The sequence below is a fragment of the Acomys minous genome (assembly GCF_964271855.1).
Source record: "Acomys minous genome assembly, chromosome: 4".
NCBI classification, from domain to species: Eukaryota; Metazoa; Chordata; class Mammalia; order Rodentia; family Muridae; genus Acomys; species Acomys minous.
Window position 1 is genome coordinate 11,356,238 of NC_140486.1, and position 19,351 is coordinate 11,375,588.

The 19,351-nt window shown below is 46.3% G+C and overlaps 1 protein-coding gene across 1 annotated transcript in view; it reads right to left on the reverse strand.

Moving 5' to 3' along the window:
• The window catches only part of LOC311596177 (lipoxygenase homology domain-containing protein 1), a 40,437-nt gene that overhangs the window by 7,953 nt on the left and 13,133 nt on the right, over nt 1–19,351 (reverse strand). The window contains exons 6-8 of the mRNA XM_084779390.1: nt 9,403–9,573; nt 4,760–4,892; nt 3,551–3,709 (exon numbers count right to left, since the gene is read on the reverse strand). Of these exons, the coding sequence (XP_084635516.1) occupies nt 3,551–3,709; nt 4,760–4,892; nt 9,403–9,573 (463 nt within the window). The remainder of the gene's footprint in view (nt 1–3,550; nt 3,710–4,759; nt 4,893–9,402; nt 9,574–19,351) is intronic.

Here is a 19,351-nt window from a genome sequence, read left to right on the forward strand (position 1 = left end):
CCACTATGCAAGTCAGTATAGGGCTCCTGGAAAAAAAAACCAACTAAAAATAGAGGCATTGCTCCTTAGGTATAAACTTCAAGGACTCTAAGTCAGCACTCCACACCCGTCACTGTGGCCACACTCTGAAACCAGCCTGTCAACACGAAGGAGTGAAAGAATAGGGCATGTGTGTGCAGTGGAGTTTTATTCCACCACAAGGAAAAGTGAAATTGTGTCATTTTATGTAAACTATACCGTTAAGAAAATAAGCCAAATTACAAACTACAAAAACAACATTTCCCTTCATTTACAAATCCTAGTTTTAAAAATATATATATTCATAAAATCAGTTATGTGTGTACATGTTGTGAAAATAGAACGAAGATTCAGAGAAGGCAGACGGCTGACAGAAAGGGCACAGGGAGAAAGGAAAGAGTAGCTATGGTAAAACTTCATGATATACTCAAAAAAAATTGCCTTTACAAAGCTCAATATATGTGAATAGATGCAAACAAAGAATTAAACATTGCTTACGTCTGTTCATTTATTTTATATGTATATACTTGGATGTGGGTAAGCACGTGCCATGGCATACATGCAGAGGTCAGAGGACAACTTGTACGAGTCAGCTCTCCCTCCCTCTGCCATATGTGGCCGAGGCATCGAACTAAGGCTGGCAGGGTTGGTGGCAAGCAACTGCCGAGCCAACCCTCTGGCCCTTGATGCCAATAAAGGAATTTTAATTAGAAAGAAAGCAAGAAAGAACATTTGAAGGAACAATAATGAAAGTGCCTCACAGGAAATGTTTCGTTCTGTTTTCAGATCTCTCCTCCTCAGATTTGTCACTTGACGTAGTTGGATTTGTATTTCTTTTTTACTTACCAGAATATCTTCAAAGGAGATGTATATTCATTGTTCAGTTCAAAATTATTCTAAAATGTGTTTTTGCATAGATTCAGTAACATTCATAATTGGATGTAAATGCACAAATTGTATGTTCACATGCATGGGTTTCCAAGAATGGTATCTTTCTTCCTTTCTGTCGGCTGTGCCTTCTTTCTCCCTGGTTCCTACTGCAGCACCCTACTCTTACCTTAGATAACCCTCATAGCAGCCGAGGGTGCAGCCTGCCAGACTTCCTTCCACCACTGCTGACAGACCCACGTACACACAGACATATGGGGACATCAGTGTTCTCTTTTCTGCACAGCGTCATCGTACAAAACGTGTTTCCCTGCATCTTGGTTTCCTCACTTGGTAATACTTCCTGGGAGCCGCTCCAAGTCATCTGGTACACATTTAGATCATTATTTTAAATGGCTGGAAAATTCCCCGGTACAGATACAAGGACACGTTTCCTAACAGACGGCTGGAAACACGGCCCAAACCAAGACCTGGGTCTCATAGCCGGTAGAGTCAAGGCTGTGGCTGGACGTGGATAGGGTGTGGATAGGTGGGCTGGCCTATAAGACTAAACGTGAAAACAGTGAACAAAAGAGAAATGAATTGTCTTAAGACCCAGGTATAGCATGGCCACCCTTCTGTGAGCGCTGTGCCCATAAGGGATCAGCAAACTAGAGGGGAGAATGAGGTCGTCAAAATACTCACGGTGGCTACACCTGATGGGTAGGACCTTAGGGAAATTTTGCTACCATTTACCCACTTTTGGGTCTTATTTGAATTTCGTAGTGATTATCTATTGGATAAACTATTTGACAAAACAACATGTATCTTATGTTTTAAAACACAGACAAAAAAAAGCCTCTCTGTGTCCTTCCACTGGAACCTGGAGGGTATTAACAATGAACAAAAATGCCGGGAAGGCTGTGGATGCAGCTCACTGGTAGAATGCTTGTGTAGCACATGCATGGCTGTAGGTTCTACACCCACGAGCATCCTACACACACACACACACACATGTACGCGCACACACACACACACACCTGTATACACACATACACACATGTTTGGGGAGAGAGAGTTAAGTGATATTACCCTATTCAGAGGGTTAGTGCATTTCTGAGATGCCATAGGTTATGAAATAAAAAAACCCTAGTGCCAGGCGAGGTAAACTTTTCTTCACACTGTTGGTCAGTGAGGACCCATAGACTCCCAAACAGTACGTGTTCCCGCCATTGTTCTCCTTTACTCCCTGAAGCAAGGCGATAAGACCCTAGCACTGCAGGACTACTTACTTGAGCCATAGGAGATGCTGACACCTGGCTGCTGCTCCTGTGTGAGCAGTGGCCTCCTCCCCCTAGGAAGCAGGGGCTTCACTGTGTGGAACAAACAGGGACAGTTCCCGGAAGCAACATGGTGGGAGGAAGGCCAGCAATGGCACTGGGTGAGATGCCCTACAAGCAGCCAATGGCACGCTGGCCTTGTAGGCTGCATATACCTCTATCTTATCTCGCCAAGTAAACCTTGGCCTTGGCTCCATCCTGCTAGGCTTTCTTGGATTCTTCTCAGCCTCTCCCAGGCTTTCTAGCGCCTTAAGGGAGTGAGTCTCAACCCTTTAATACAGTTTTTCAGGTTGTGGTGACCCCAACCATAAAATATTTCATTGCTACTTTATAATTGTAATTTTGCTATTGTTATAAATTTCAGCATAAATATTTGTGCTTTCTAATTGGTCTTAGGTGACTCCTGTGACAGGGTCATTCAACCTCCCCCAAAGGGGTCATGACCCACAGGTTGAGAATCTGTTTAGGTTCCTTTCTGGTTTGCCCTAACCTTACCAAGTGGTTTAAAATAAGAGTTGATATCTGTACCTGTGTTGCCCAGGTAACTAGGGTTCTCACTCTCTCGGAAATGGCTGAGTCTTCAGAAGACTCTGATGGTAGAAACGCAAAGCCATAGGTATCTGGAAAGCAGATGTGCTATTAAATTGCCTTGCTGGCTTGTTCCTTCCCATAAGACACCTCCTCACTGAGACCTCCTAAGCCACTGGCATACGAGCATCATTTCTGTGTCATAGAAGGAAGGAAGGAAGGAAGGAAGGATAGAAGGAAGGAAGGAAGGAGGGCAGGCAAGGAAAGGCTCCAATATTGGCCACTATGTGCCCTCCTTGGTGTTCTTATAAGGATATCTCCCTGGACTGAAAAGCAAGAGACACCCAAGGTCACTCAATCGAACCCCCCATCTCTGGTAGTAGATACACAGTTCAGATAACTCTAGCACAGTGGTTCTCAGCCTGTGGGCCCAAACCCCTTTGGGAGAGGTTGAGTGGCCCCCTTTCATAGGGGTCACCTAAGACCATTGGAAAACACAGACACTTATACTGCAATTCAAAAGAGTAGCAAAATTACAGTTATGAAGTAGCAACAAAAATAATTTTATGGTTGAGGGTCGCCACAACATGGAGGGCTTTATTAAAGGGTCGCAGTGTTAGGAAGGCTGAGAACCACTGCTCTAGCAATAACAGCTGCTTTCTTCTGTCCTGTTTTATAGGCTTATATTTATGACCAGGGTAACCATGGCCTTGAAGGACACACCTTCCCACACACTGCCCTCCCTCACACATGCGGTTGAAGTTCCCACTGCACCCCGGGCTCAGCTCTGTACATACACGTTGCCATACTCCATCTCGGTGATGGTGATTGTCTTGACATGCCAGACTAGCTCTCTCTTGGGGATGAAACGTTCCTCCCTGGCCAGGTGGCCCACACAAAGAGAGGCAATGTCTCCCAAGAAGATGCTGTCAAACTCAAACGTGTCTGTGGTCCCCCTGCAGGAAACAGAGGTGCGAGCAATGAGCTGCCTGTGCATACTGGTGCAGTACACATTTACTGAGAGCCTACTGCGTTCCCGGATGGCATGGAAGGAAGGACTTGCTGTCAGCCTAGCGTTCCTTGAGGAATTCCAGCTAGTTTTAAATCGAGACAGCAGCAATGAAAAAGCATTGCCCGCAACCTGGTCCCTACACGTGGATGGCAATGCCACTGAGCAGGCTGAAACTTAGCTAGGTTTGGAGCTGCAGTGGGAGGAGGAGAAGGAAGAACCTCCTAATAAGGACATGTTTGTGTTTTTAAATCATACAATGGGAGTAAGGGGTATTGGGGAAACTACTTGGACCAAATTAGGACCCATGGGGGCATAGTAATGGGGAACGTAGGGCATGGGCAGTCTCTGGTGGTCTGCCAGTACTACTAGTCTATGGGGCTCAGACTCTGTCCTCACAGAAGGAGAATTTGAAAAAAAGGCTTGTGGTAAACAGAACGGGGTATCCTGCCAAGTTTGCATGTTGAAGCCTAGTCCCAAGTGATGGAATTTGTAGCGGGGGCCTTTGGAAGTTGATTAAGCAGGTGAGAGTAGAGCCTTCGGGAATGAAATCTTGTAAAACAAACCCCAGGGAGCCCCCGCACCCTTCTGCTGCATGAGGACACAGTGAGAGGAATACCCTCCCCCCACAACCTGTAAACTAGGAGACAAGTGTCACCAGACACTGGATCTACCCGCAGCCTCAAGAAGATGGGGAAGATATTTCAGTGGTTTGTAAGTCACTGCTTCATATGGCAGCTTGAATGGGATAAGATGGAGGAAGTTGGGGCGGGGGGAACCTTGTAGTTCTGGCCAGAACAGCGATGAAGTGGACACAACCACAGAGGCCTCCCAGAAGAAACACGGGGAGAAGTGGGTGGGGCTGTGCGATACCGCTCTCAAGGGAATCACAGGCCCGGCACACAGTAGGCACTCTATAACCCACTTATAGACCACCCAGTGAGGGTCTTTGGCTCACCCTCCCCACCACCATTCCATCGCACACCCTTCTTCTTACTTCCGAAAGGCCCGCTGTCTGCCCGAATTTTCCACAAGGAACTCCTTGGATCTGTTCTTCCTGCCTTCCAGGATGAGCCAGACATTCTCCCTGGTCTCGCCTCCGTTGCCGGTTTCTATGACAATCTCGTAGGCTGCATGGAGGCCGTGGGAGAGGGTCAGCAGCAGGAAGCACCCACTGGAGCAGCAGGAAGCGGCTGCCTAGGGGACTTTTCTCTGGCCTTGGCCACAGTCTGGATGTAGGAGGCAGGTTAGCCTTGCTGGGACCCGGGCACCATACGCAGAGCTGGGGACTCTGGGACTGCAGTGGGCAACTTCTTTGCTGGCAGATATGGGAATGTAGCAGCCACAGGGAAGGAAGCAGGTGGTATGGGGTGAGTTTTCAAGAGTGTGGGTCTCACAGCTGAATGAGCTACTAAACTAAAATGCAGCATAGAAACCACATGCCCAGAAGAGGAGGGAAAGGAGGCAGGCTTGGCTGCAGACAGCACAAGGCAAAGACCCAGCAGGGTAAGAACCCCAGAGAGCATTGAACTTACTCTAGCACACAGCTGGGCCCCACTCCCATCATGCTTTACTCTCCGTGCCTTGCTCTCCTCAGCGTGGCTGCACTGGCACCTTTCCACCAACCGTCATATAAGGGGTGCCAAGTGTCAGGGGTACCAGACCAGTGACTAGAACTCATGTGATAGCATTGTAGCGAAGGGCCCGATGCCTGGGGGTAGGAGGAGACCTGTTTTCATGCCTTCTCCTGTCTCAGCTCCTAGCACTTACTCTCTTTCTGCCTCCAGCCTCTGACCACCCAGCCCCTGCTTACACTCTGCCGTGTTCCCTCTTTTCACCTGACACTACTCTACACCTCCTTCTGCTTATGTCCGTATTTAAAGTGGTGGCCTGGTCCCCTGCCACTTCCGTTCCGCCTTGCCTCACTGTTATTTCCTCTTGTTCTCCTCATCTTCATGCATTCGATATCATTTCATCTATTTATTATTGTTCATTGTACCTTCTTCCCCTTCCTAAAGGCAGATATGTTCATTACTGAATGCCCAGCTGCCAAGAACTGTGCCTGACACATGGTGGGCCCTCACTAAATGTATTTTAAAATTTAATTATATTTATTTTGTGTATATTTAGTATATTTATGTCTATGTAGTGCATGTGGATGCTGGAAGAGGGTGCTGGGTCCTGTAAAAACAGCTGTGAGTCACCACATAGATGCTGGAAACAGACCTTGGGCCTTCTTCAAGAACAGCAAGTGCCCTTAACCACTGAGTCATCTCTTTAAGCCCTCCCCGACCCCCATGAAGGGATGAATAACTAAGTGGACCAATCACTAGGAACCTCATGAGGAAGGAAGCCCTGAGCTCGGTGTTGCAGGATAGCTGTGATGCCGCAAGCAGAGGATGGAGGAAGGTTCCCAGGAAGAGGGAGGAATGTGAGTGAGGACACAGAGGGTGCATGTCATGTGACCCAGTCCAGAGATGGAGCCAGCCTATAGGAGCACTCATTAGATGGTTGTCTGAGATGGTCCTTATGCATATAGAGTAAACGGATAGGTAGACAAGACTGCCAGGAACACATGACAGCCATGGGAAAACGACGGGAGAGGACAGTGTGCTTCTGGTCAAAATCCAGAGTTTTACTGCCCTCCTTTGTCAGGACTCTTATGGTCTGGGGAGCTCCCTATCACGTGCTAGGATGGGCTGAGAGTCTCTCCCCAGGGATGTGCTGTTTCCTCTTCTTTGGAGGCTATTCAGCAGTAAGAATCCAGCTTGGTGCTGCCAGCAGCCATCTATCTTCCTGGGATCCAGAGAAAACTCACACTAAACATACTGCGGGAAATTGAGCTGAGAAGAAAGAGTCACACTGACAGCAAAGGTAGAACCAGTGCCACCTCAGGTTTGCAGGTGCTGGGAGCCAACACATTTCTTGCATCCAGCAAAGATACGGCTTCCAGGCATGTGCTACCAAGAGTCCTATCCATTCCTAGAAGCTTCTCTTTGACCCTGCTGAGCCCTTCAAAGGATGGAAGCTTCAAGAACATACATGTGAGCCAGGCGTGGTGGTGCACGCCTTTAATCCCAGCACTCAGGGAGGCAGAGGCACGTGGATTGCTGTGAGTTCGAGGCCAACCTGGTCTACAAAGGGAGTCTGGGCCAGCCAAAGCTGTCCTGTTTCAACCCCCCACCCCCTCCCCGAAAAAGAACATACATGTATGGATAGATTCTACTGCCTGTTGGAGCCTTGAATGTTGTGTCCCCAGGACTGGCCAACAGAGAAATGTATTAGAGCTAGAAACAGTGCAGATAAATGGACAAAGCAGCCAACCTAACGGTCAAGAGTAGTGGATAGAAAATGAAGGCCTGGCTGGAAAGGAAGGGCACCCGTTAGCTGGAGGGCATTCCAGCAGGAGAGATGTGTGTTTGTGTGTGCATTTACACACACGAGCATGTAATCTGGAAAAACTGCAACCCGATAGATGTCTGACATACGGACACTGCCCGGGGCTCTTGGCCTTGGATATGTGTTGGAGTCAGCTGCAGAGGTGAATGCCTTCAAGACAGCCGGAGCCACTTCTAGGAATACTTGAGAGAACCGGAGATGGAAGCCAGGAAACAGGATGCTGGCTGATAAGGGCAGCTGATAGGTAGATCTGCTGTGCCAGCCAGGCCAAGTATGGAGACGGCATCCTAGAGCCATGCAGTGGGCCTTGCATAACCTTTCTGAATGTTTGCTTTCCTTACTTTTTGTCACAGAGGTGTAAACTACACCCTGCCTTCTCCTTAGGATGGATGTGGGGTTTCCAGGGCTTAATGAAAACAGGGTGTGGAACGCCTTCCCGCAGATGAGGCTTTTCAAGACTGAGTACCCCAAAAAGACCCAGGGTCACCAGAAGGAAAACCCCAGGGTGTAGGAATGTCCTCTGAAGTCAGAGTATGATATGACACTTATGACGCTCACTGTGGATTTGTCCCGCCATTAAATGAAGGCAACTGAGAACTGGGATGAAGGGAGATCAGTGCATGCCGCCTCCAGGACCAGCTGCCACCTGGGAACAAAGGTATGGCTGGCTCTGTTATACTCCCCGAACACTCGTGGGTTCGGGCCCTCTCCTGGCTCCCTGTTCATTCTCCCCTATTTTCCGCCGACAGAACTCCCCCACCCTCAGCCCGAATGCTGTAAGCATCAACAGCTATTTGGCTGTTTGGAAACCTGAGAAGAGATGTGGCGATGGAGGTGGGATTTACAGACTCTTTCTCTCCTAAGCTCCAATGGTCTGAGCAGTCTCCTGTGCTCATCTTGGTTCTGTGTGAGGAGCTTAGGCTCCTCCCTCTGAGAAGCTCTTTCCAATGTAAGGGTCTGCATAAAGAGAGCGCAGCATCCTGTCACTGAGCGCCAGTTCACTGAGCCCCAAGGTCCATAGTACCGAAGTCACACAAACATGGGTGACACTGTCCTGAACCTGTGTAGGTCACAAAGCAAGGTATATCACTCATAGCATCTCAAATAAACTGGGCACCCAGTAACTCCTTAGTTCAATTACGGAAGCAGAGAGTACGTTCTCTAATCAGGCTATAAGTTCTCGCCCTTGCAGAAAACTCAACAGATAGGTGCTCTGCCTCCATTTGCGTGTGTTCCCAGGCACACAATGCTCACCACCTCTCAAGGCAGCTCCTTTAACCACTGGGCAGTTTGATGGTAGGTAGCTTTCAAGTGGAGAAGCACACGTCTCTCTCACAGTGTGTAGTGGTCGTGCAAAGAGCTTCCCGGTTAGGCCCAGGTACCCTTGCTTCTGGTAGAGCCATGAGACTAGTGATCCCAAATAACATGCAGGTTAATGTGCTGAGATCACACGGGAGGGCTGTCTAGTTTATTTTTGTGTGATTAATGTGGGAGCCACAGCTTAGAGATGGTGGAAACATAGACAGAAAGATCTCATCTCGAGCTCCTGAATCTCCGTGGAAGACATCCCACCCCACTCCCACACAGGACTATAGATTTCAGAAGCTAGAAAGAAACCGTGTGGTGCTAAGATGTGGGGTGTGTGCGTGTGCGTGGGTGGGGCAGTGTGCTGCCTTAATAACTGTGGTTGAAAATCCCTTTGTCAAATCAGATTCTGCCTTTGGTGCATTTTCCTCTAACCCACGGGGCCCAGATGCCAGCATGGGTACCAAAGAAACGTCTTCTGAAGCTTTGATGGCCGTTCACCTTGGGAACTGGCCACTCCTTTCTTCTCTGTATCCTTCATAGGAGGGAACAGCATGTGGGGACGTCTGCTGTCCATGCTTTCTGTTTCTAGAAATTCCAGGTTGGCTGCCATTATCACAGGCATCAGTTGGAACCGCCCATGACATAAAGATAGCCCAAGGGAGCTAGCGTCACGGGTACCCAGCCTGGCCCCTGGCTCAGGGAAAGCCTGTCCCCAGTGGGTTTTACTTCATTAGCACTCATGACTAAGGGCCAGGAGTGCCTCGGCAGTTCTAAGAATTCAGTGAGCGGGGTTACTGAGGAATCTCCCCCACAGCCACATGGAGGCACGTCCTTCCCACTTTGTTCCCTGCCTCCTCTAGACAGCCCTTCCTCAGCTAGGAAAGCCAACCCTGGTCTCATGGCGGGCTGGGCCCACACAGTCTCATTACGTACTGGTTTCTTCCAGCTCATCGTGAATCTCATTGTTGGCACATGCAAAGTCTCTGACGGTTTGTCTGTCGCCCTCGCTCTTGGACAGCCAGCAGTCGCACTGGAAGCGGAAGGTCTCGTCACGGGAGTTGTCCTTCACGTCAACATAACTCAGGTGCCAGCCAGGAAATATCCCTGTGGAAGAGAGAACTTGGAATGGAAGGAATGGAAGGTGCCCCCTTCCCCCTGTCAGGACCTCTCTTCTTCACCCATATCTGTGTGACCTTGGACAAATTCTTGTCCTCTCTGTGGTCTGCTGTCCCCATTGATGACGTGACCAGCTGGGCTTGGTGGTTTTAAGGACTCCACCAATCCCAGGAGCACAAGGGTCTTTGTAAAACGCATAGAGGACTCATGAATGGTATTTCAGCTGTGGGCGCCAAGAAACTGCACTACTTTGCTCCTGCAAAGTTCTCCCACGGGAATCTATCCAACATGAATATTTCACCAAGTAGAAGGCTTATTGCTCCCGTCTGATCCATGGTAGGGGTCTTCTAGACCTTTCTAGAGCTCCTCAGCTGAAGAACGGCTTCTGTTGTTTTCTGACCTGTGTTCACTAAGCTCTTGTCAATGATCATTCAGCATTGGTTTAGGTATCAGCTCTACCAGGAAGCCTTCCCTCATGTCCCCCATCACTCTAGAGGCCGAATCAGAAGTTCTCCCCCATGCTCCGTGGTACCCTGCATCAGCCTTCGGCGCACTTTCAGGTTTGTGTTGCCATTATTTACACATCTCTTCCCTGTGACCAGGCCTGTGTGAGGGCCGACTGTCTTCATGGAGCTTGTTTTTCCAGCACGTAGCCATATAACTGGCAGATCACTAGTTGCTCAATGAACGCTGGGTGGATAAATATGGTTTGCGTTGGGGTTCTTGGCTGAACTGTTCAGCAGTCTTGGATGGCCCAGAAGCTGCCATTTCTTGGGATGTGTTCCTGAATTTGACACATCCTGGGCTGATCATGAGCACAGAGCTGCTCTGTTGTAACTGGCAGGGCTTTTCTCAGAAGTGTCCCCACCACAGCAGAGTTGGCAGTGTGGGCTAATGAATGCGGGTTTGCTGTGGCAGCTGTGTGTGCCTTACACTGCTTCCATCACACTCTACTCAGATCCCCTGAGACAGAACGTGGAGCATCACAGGTCCTACAGAGAGAGCAACCTCAGTGCTCTGGCAGGCTCGATGCTAATGTTTGCTACTCATAACATAGCCATGAGGCAGCCCTACAAGCTGCATGCAGTTGGGCCTCTCTCACTGACACCTCTGTTTCTAAGGCCACCTAGGGCTCCAGAGACATTCTGCTATGACCAAAAAGCCTTTCTGTCAGATCAGACACCATGCAAAGCAACACCTCTGGAGATCCTGCCTCTGCTCCCAAGAGTACATGAAAGTATAAATTCCAGGATGCTGATGCCAAGCTCACGTTTGGGATACATATGCTGGCATTATTTCAATTAAAAAATATTGTTTGAGAATCTCATACATTAAGTGTTTTGATCAACTCTATCCCCACCCCTACATTACAACTACTCTCACATTCCCTCTTCATATTCCACACCACGTTTCCCTTCCAACTTCATGTGTCCTTGTTTTTTTTTTTTTTTCTTTTTAAAACCCACTTAGTGCTGTCACTATTCAAGTGCCTGTTGGTCCATGCACTGAACCATGGGTATCCTGATCAGGGGCTGAACCTGAAGAAAACAGAGCCTCTCTCCCTTAGCACCCACCAACAGCCCTGGAAATGGTGGGGCTCTAAGTCCCTGCCCAGCCACATTGGGATCTCGGCTGGCTTGCTCTTGTACAGGTCTTATTCTTGAAGTCACAGCCACTGTGAGCTCATGTGTGCAACAGCCCTGTCATATACATAAGATACCGTGACAGGAAGTCTTCTACTACCCCTGTCTCTTACACTCTTCCTTTCCCACCTTCTATGACAATTGCTGGACCCTGGATGTAGGGGTGTGGCCCAGCTGTCACATTGAAGGTTGTCACTCTGCATATTCTCTGCACTTTGACTGGTTGTTGGTCTCTGAATTAGTCAACATGCGCTGTAAAAAGATGCTTCTCTGATGAACGGTGAGAGATATACCAATCTACTAGTAATAAGGCAAGAATTTCAGAGGCAGTTTAATATTGTGCCCATTAAGCTAAATTGTCCCCTAAGACCTGTAGCTTGCCCAGCCATGGGTTCTTGGCCCAATATCACAGTTCTGTCCTGTGCAGTAGGTCTTAAATCCAATCTTAATGCCATTGGGTAGCCTCAAAACAGTGTCACTATTGTAGGCCATGGGCATATCATGCTGGGCAAGTCATTACTGTGTCTCTCAGTGTTCACAGCTGAGTAAGACCACTGTTGACTTTTCTCTCTCAACACAGCACCTTCTGGCACTGTGAAAACTAGCCATCAGGGAGGAAGGCTCCAGGTTAGTACCAGCTTGATTCCTCTGAGCATTACATGGCTCAAAGTGTCTTCAAAGTAGCATCAAATTAGCAATGCCAGTAGTTTGTATTGTTTTGTGGGTTTATGGGCTCTCCCACTGTCCAACAATTTGAATGGAAGTAACCCACACCCGGCACTTGTCTTTATGCTTTATTGCCTATGACATCTGAGAGGCATTACTCCCCTGTACAAGGTAACGCCATGTAGACCCTTTTATATGCTAAAATACACTATTTTAGAAAGCTTCTACAAGTGTGAGCTTTCATATGGCCTTTTCAAAGATCCTGGAGTTGGTTATCTCTCACCATATTTCTTGGGTTTTGTGAGATCAGACCTTTGCTGAAGAAGAAAACAGTGTGAGCTAACAGAAGTGAGAGTGGAAAACCCTTCTGTTGAGCTGTACGGTAGGGATTTGAGGTGGTTTAGTCACAAACTTGCTCTGTAGTCGACAAATCTTTTTCAGCGTTATGGCCAGTTCCATCTGGAAGTTTACAGATTGGCTGCGTCAGGCATGGTCCTTGGAAGTACCACGAAACTGATCTCAGAACTTAGCAAGTTTCCAGGTATGCAGAACGGAAATGGTGAGCGAGATGGTCGGAGACGTTTTCTCAAGGATTCTCCTTAGAACACAGAAAGGAAGCAGCAGGCAGAGAAGAGAGGACACATGGTTGATTGTGTTGTAAGAGATCCAAGTGGGAGAGATGCTGGGTTTTCCTCTTCCCTATATGCTGCCGTGAGCAGTGTGTGTGTGTAGGTTGCCTCACCCTCTACCCAGCTCCCTTTTCCAGTTAAAATTGAGCAATGCAACTCTTACCACGAACAACAGATTATCCCCAACTCCCTTTACATAAAAGAAGCCTTACAACTCTCTGCTGGTTTTCTTGCCCTGCTTTGGAAATACAGAGTGTAACTGATGGACTTTAACTTAACAGTTTGTGCTACTAAGATTGTATCCAATGTGCAAATGGGAACATGCAGCTTTGTGCAGTCTGATGTCGCGCACATTTGCTGCTGAAGGCAACAGGATGGGAGACAGACTCACAGGCACAGCATGCCTAACTGACAGCCAACTCCAGTAGTCTGGTAGATCAATAGCGCATCACCTTAAACTAGTTTTTAAAGAACCTATTTCTTGCAAAGTGCCTCTTTTGGTGTCCCCATGCTTTTGCACACAGAGAGCAAAGACTTCACACAGTTCACCACAGTAGAATGCAGGTGTGTGTGTGTGTGTGTGTGTGTGTGTGTGTGTGTGTGTGTGTGTGTCCCATTACTTATCAGAGCTGCACAGATCACCAACTGCTTACCTTGTCCTTGCTGCTGGAAACCTACTGAACTCCCCAGACTTTTGCATCGTGCTCTTAGAAACACCCTGTGCATCATAGGGATTTTTAAACTCACAGACTGTATTTTAATAAACTTTCCACTGGGCTTCTCATCAGTACAAGAAAAAAAAAACATGGGATGTTCACAGAAAACTGTATAGAGTGACACACCAGACTCCACTTCTCTATGTGGACTCCAGACTACTCACAACCTCACTGACTATGTCACACCTACGTTGCACTTCCTCTGAAACCCTGATTACCAGAACCTTTGATGATCCCCGGGCTCTAGGCACCAATACCACTTTTTTTTCTTTCTGAGATCCCTGGGAAAGTGCTTGTTTGCATGATTTCCTTGAGCTTCAGTACTTGCTTTTGGTCTCCGTATACTCATCACCTGATCTGCAATCACTCTGCTTTCATAGCACCGTATATTGTTTCCCCTGTCTCCGTCAATGAGGTTATAACCCCCTGAGATCAAGAGGCTGGCCTCATCTAGGTGTGCTATCCAATAAAGCTTATTGCATGCACGAGTCCACACCAAGCCTGAAGAGGAAAGAACAGGAAGCCATCGACGGTGGTGGTTTTAAGGCAGGAACTTATCGCCTTACCTAGGAGGAATGGTCTGTCCCAGTACTATAGGTTATGATATCCCAAATGTCCTAAATTCACTTTCAGTCAAAGGCCTAGCAACCCTAACCTCCTGTGGGGTCCCAATGTCCCAGACAGGAGGTGACAGGCGGAAGGAGAGTGAGGCCGCTGGACTCCCATATGATACTTACTGACCACGAGTCTGACAGCTTTCTGCATCTGGTGGGACGAAGGGCCCTGGGCTCCCTTTAGCCTGTTTCAACCAGGCATCCATTGGGCATCCATTTGGTATCTCCTTTCTCCTTGTTATGTCTCCAAGCTATTCCCCTATGCTTAGCGCCTGCCTGTTTTCTTCACAACACGGTTCTCACTGCCTCTGAGCCTCTCTGCTGTGCCCATGTCAACAATGTTCCGTGAACACAGTATTAGTTACTTTGATTATCACCATGACCCAGATACCTTACTGGAACACCTTAAGGAAGGAAGAACTAATTTGGGCTCACTGTTTCAGGGGATACATTCTTCCCTGCAGGGAAGTCATGGCAGGGTTCACACAGTAGGGAAGTGTAGTAAAAGACTCTCACATGACAACAGACTCAGAAAAAACGACACAGCCCTGTTTCCTCCAGCCAGGTCCTGCTTCCTAAAGGTTCCACGGTCTTCAAAACTGTGCTGCTAACTGGAGACTGTTTAAATTTTAACCCCTTGGGGATGTTTCAGATTCAAACCATAACATGTATATTCTCTTAGTCATGGGCCCTGATATCCAGAGAAATCTTTGCTGCTGAGGTCATAACTATACCTTAATTCTTTTAAGACCATTTTTATATTTGGGTCTGACTTCTCCAACATCAGGGAGCGGAAACCGTGTCTTACGACCTCTTAATTATATTACTTAGTATTCAATGATCATAGAAGCGATAAATTATTTTCACTATCAAAAAGCCAACTGTCAGTATTTTTATCCAGTGCAAACCATTGAGATTCTTCTCAGGTAGAAAGATTTGCTTCACCAAGCAACACCTTCCCTAAAAATAACCTGTAAGAAGCTAAAAGCCCATATGGGTGACTCACATTTTCTCATCAAGTTCATGGATGATTTGAAGTGAGCTACAGAGCCATCAGAGAGCCCTGGGTATGACAAAGTACAAGGCTAGCTATCATCTTTTCAAACTCTCTCAAGGGCCTTATCTCGGAGGCTGGCCCAGGTAACTCCCTGGGATTTGGCAGATCTGAGTTCAGGCCTCACTGCCTAAGTAAGCACGATATGACATCCCTATGATTATTTTTGAGCTCCTTCCTATTTCAATGGACTTACATTATTTAAAAACTGTCAATCAATTTGTGGTTAATATAATTTTTTTTTTTTTTACTAAGCAGAGTTTCCATTTAACTGGAGGAAGCAAGAAGAACAAGATGGATTAGAAAACAAACACCTTATCATAATTTGCTCAGTACTGTAAAAAGCTATCTGGGTAATTAAAATTAAGTAGGAGCATTAATCGTTTATCTTGATTTTCTTCTTCAAACTGTATTTTGTGGCAATCAAATAGCCGCAGGGAAAAATTTTTAAAAAGAAAACCCCTAGCTGGCAAGTGAAGAAGAAATGATAGAATTATAACATCACATTTGTAATTCTAATTGACCATCAGCAGATGAAGCCATTAGCTAGACAGTTATGAGGGAAATTCACAATAGAGCAACCAGGCTTGCAAGGGCTGAATCCAGAATTTGACATTCACACAAGCAAGAGCGAAACGTTTTCCTACATACTATCCTATTAGTACACAACATTTCTTTTCTGTTCAGTATGCTTTTCTGTGTATGACACACACATTTATCAGTAAGCTTGCCTGACACATGCACTGGGAAAGTGTGTTATACATATTCATTGTTATACATTAATCATTGTTAAGTGCGATGCTGGTGGTGTGGCTTTACAGAAAAAAAAAAGTTCATTTCCAAAGTAGAAACACACCAAGTGTGACTGTGCTTGGAGTGAAGTGGCACAAAATTTAGGATTTAGCTTCATATTTTCTGGCAACCAGAGAGGAGTCAAGAATGAAAGACAAAAATCCAACAGTTAAGTTGATGTGATAATGCATGATAGTTTTTCAACTAAGCTGATAGACAGGTGGGAGTTGGCACTGCTGTTTTCTTCACTTTTGGGCACATTAAAAAGCTTTTACTAAATTAAACACACCCCCAGAAGGTTAAAAGTTTTTTACTAATTTAACACTTGCTCCCCTTCCCCCAAGCAGATCCAGAGGATGAGAACACTAGGATTTAACTTAGCTAAACATTTGTAGCCTCACTTATATATTTGTTTAGAAATATTTACCTTTTGGTGGAATAATTTCAAACAATACACTTGTTCTCACAAATTTTTATGCAAGGAAAAGATGAAGTTGGAAGGGTGATTTTTTTTTGTATGCAGAAAGTCTGGCGAAGAGAAGCGTTAGTGTGCATGAACATGTAAATTTCCATCCTTGAAAGTGAAAGCTACCATAGAGAGGAATTGAGTCCAGGCACTGGCTCTTCTCAGGATTTGAGTCCCAACCACATAGGTTCACCTACACATGGTTTTATCTCGCTTTCAGGACCAAAATCTGCCTGGAAAGGACACCTACTTCTCTCTGCCTACAAGGGAAAGAGGATCACATCAATGACTCAAAATTTGTTTGTACCCAAGAGCCATAATAGGGCCAAGGCCATCAGATAGTCTTTGATATCCAAAGCAGGACTCAGTATTGGGCTCTGAGGAGTCAGACTCAGTTTTTTCTTTTTTTTTTTCAGGTTTAAAAAAATTTGTTAATTCATTCATATTATAGCTCAATTGTTATCCTATCCCTTCTATGCTCCCATTCCTCCCTCCCTCCCACTTTCACCCTATTCTCCTCCCTTATGCCTGTGACTGAGGGGGACCTCCTCCCCCTGTATATGATCATAGGGTATAAAGTCTCTTTTTGGTAACCTTCTATCCTTCCCCTGAGTGCCACCAGGCCTCCCCATCAATGGGACATGGCCAAATATGGGGCACCAGAGTTCACGTGAAAGTCAGTCCCCACTCTTCACTTATCTGTGGAGAATGTCCTGTCCATTGGCAAAATCTGGGTAGGGGTTCGATGTTTACTGCATATATTGTCCTTGGTTGGTGCCATAGTTTGAGCAGAACCCCTGGGCCTAGATCCGTCCATCGTAATGTTCTTCTTGTAGGTTTCTAGGACCATCTGGATCCTTCTATTTCCTCATTCTCCCATACTTCTCTCACCTAGGCATTCTAGGTGGGAGTTGGACTCTTAAGGACCATGAACAGCATCCAGCACAGCGTGGAGGAGGCTGGCGCTGTCCGCAGTGCTGAATGCCCTCCTTCCTCTTGCAGGGTTTTGACAGTGATGAGAAGAAACTGGATAATTGGGTGTTTGCATAGTAAAATATACATCAAGAAAGCCAAAAATACTCTAGATATGTGCACAGCAATCTAAATACTGGGGGTGTAGACATCTAGAGAACTTAATCATGAATTCAGCTGAAGTTTATGGTCCCCCTCCTGCCACTTTTTCTCCCAATTAAGGCACAAAGAAATCTTTAGCCCTGGAGGAAATCAAGTCTCCTATGATGAAAGCATGAAATACAAGGAAGGACTTGAGGGCCTTAAAGAAACATGTAATTGAATTCCACTCAACTATATAAATTCCCTGTTATATCACAGGTAGGTGAGTTGGCATCAGAGAAAGAGCAATGGTCAAGATAGTGGAACTCATAGAGCTACAAATCAAGTGTGCTGGCTGGTTTTACATCAACTTGGTACAAGATAGAGTCATTTTGGAAGAGGAAATCTCAGCTGAGAAAAGGCCCCCAACAGACTGGCCTGAGGGCAAGGCCATGGTTCATTGATTAATGATTGATGTGGGTGGGTCCAGTTCACTAGGAGTGGTGCTTTGGCATGTGGTCCTGGGTGCTATAAGAGATCAGGCTGAGCAAGCCATAATGAGCAAGCCAGCAAGCATCACTTCTCCATGGGCATCAGTTCCTGCCTCCATGTTTCAGCCTTGAGGTGGAACAATGAGCTTTTAGTCCAGAGGTGAGGAAATAAAAGCACTTTCTAACTAAAGGTAGGAAAGTACAGTTGTGACTGGGTACACACCTGGGATCCTGACACAAGGCAGTAATACCTTTGGCTGGAATTAAGTGGAAAGTCCAGAGTGGGAGTCAGAGGTAGTTGATGACACCTATCACACCAGACTGTTTCCTTTTTAAAGCTTAGAGAAGGCCCAGTTTCTGTCCCCCCAGTTCCCGAAAGACTGATTTCAGGGCTGTGGAGACTCAAGCTTTGAAAGTTGATGCCATCTTAAGCATTGTTCCTGGACCATTCAGCCTTGTTGTATTTAATTTCCAGCACTTAGCTTCTCTGACACTGAGCTCACAATGGAACTGTACTCTGGTGTGCTGTGTTTTCCTTGGTCCATGTGGCCTTGACTCTCTTTCCATCGGCTGCAGATCCTGAAGTAGAATCTCTGCAGCATGCACATGACTAAACTGGGACTCCAGGGAAGTCTTTACTTTTCTGTAAAGGTTCTTCCTCACAGTTTTATTTTCCTGGAACTACAAAACAACAACAACAACAACAACAACAACAAAAACCCAAAAAATAAAAAAGATCACCATAGATCGATGTTTAGAAAAACAACAGAAATGTATTATGTGAATATTCTAGAGACCAGAAGACTGAAGACAAGCTGTGTCCATGGCTATTTTCTTTAAGTAAGTGCCTCTGGTTTCCCTTATATTTAGCGGCTCCAGCAATGCTTGCTGCTTCTTGGCTTGTAACTACTGGCTAGGTCTACCTCTGTTCCCACATTGCCTCAAGTGTTACCTTCCTGCATCTGTCCATGGTCTCTCCTCTTCTAGAAGGAACACACATAGCATTTGACTTTAAGAACCACTCTAGATCAATGATGATGCCATTTAAAACCAACTCCATCTGTAAAGACTCCATTTCAAAATATAATACTCTGAGGTTCTGGGTGGGCAAGAATTTGGGGAACAGGAGACACTATTGAGTCTACGACACCTATGCTTAGAAAATTACAAACACTTTACTAAGTGCCAGATGTGGTTGCTACATCTAGAAATTGCTCAAATATTTGGAAAAGAGAAAGAGATCTGCATGGATGTCTATAACAGAGTCTGGAGACATTCATATCAGATCCAGAAGCTGACACAGAACATCAGCCTGTTCACTCCCTCAGATAATTATTAGGGACCTACTAAGTAAAAACTTGGCACTGGGAATATAAATGTCAATCAAACAAGGTCCCCATCCTTGAGAAAATGGAAGTCTGTCAATTGTAATTGGCAAGACTGTTACGATTTGGCACCACGCTACAAACAGAGGTATTTATAGAAAGGAGAGGAGCAGAGAACAGAGAGCATTTGACCTCATTCAGGGCATTCAGGTAACTTTACAAAGAACTTGATAACACTAACATGGATTCTGAGGAGTGGATAAGAGAATAGAAGAAGGGGATTGTGGATATACAACTATCTCTTGGGAATTAACTTA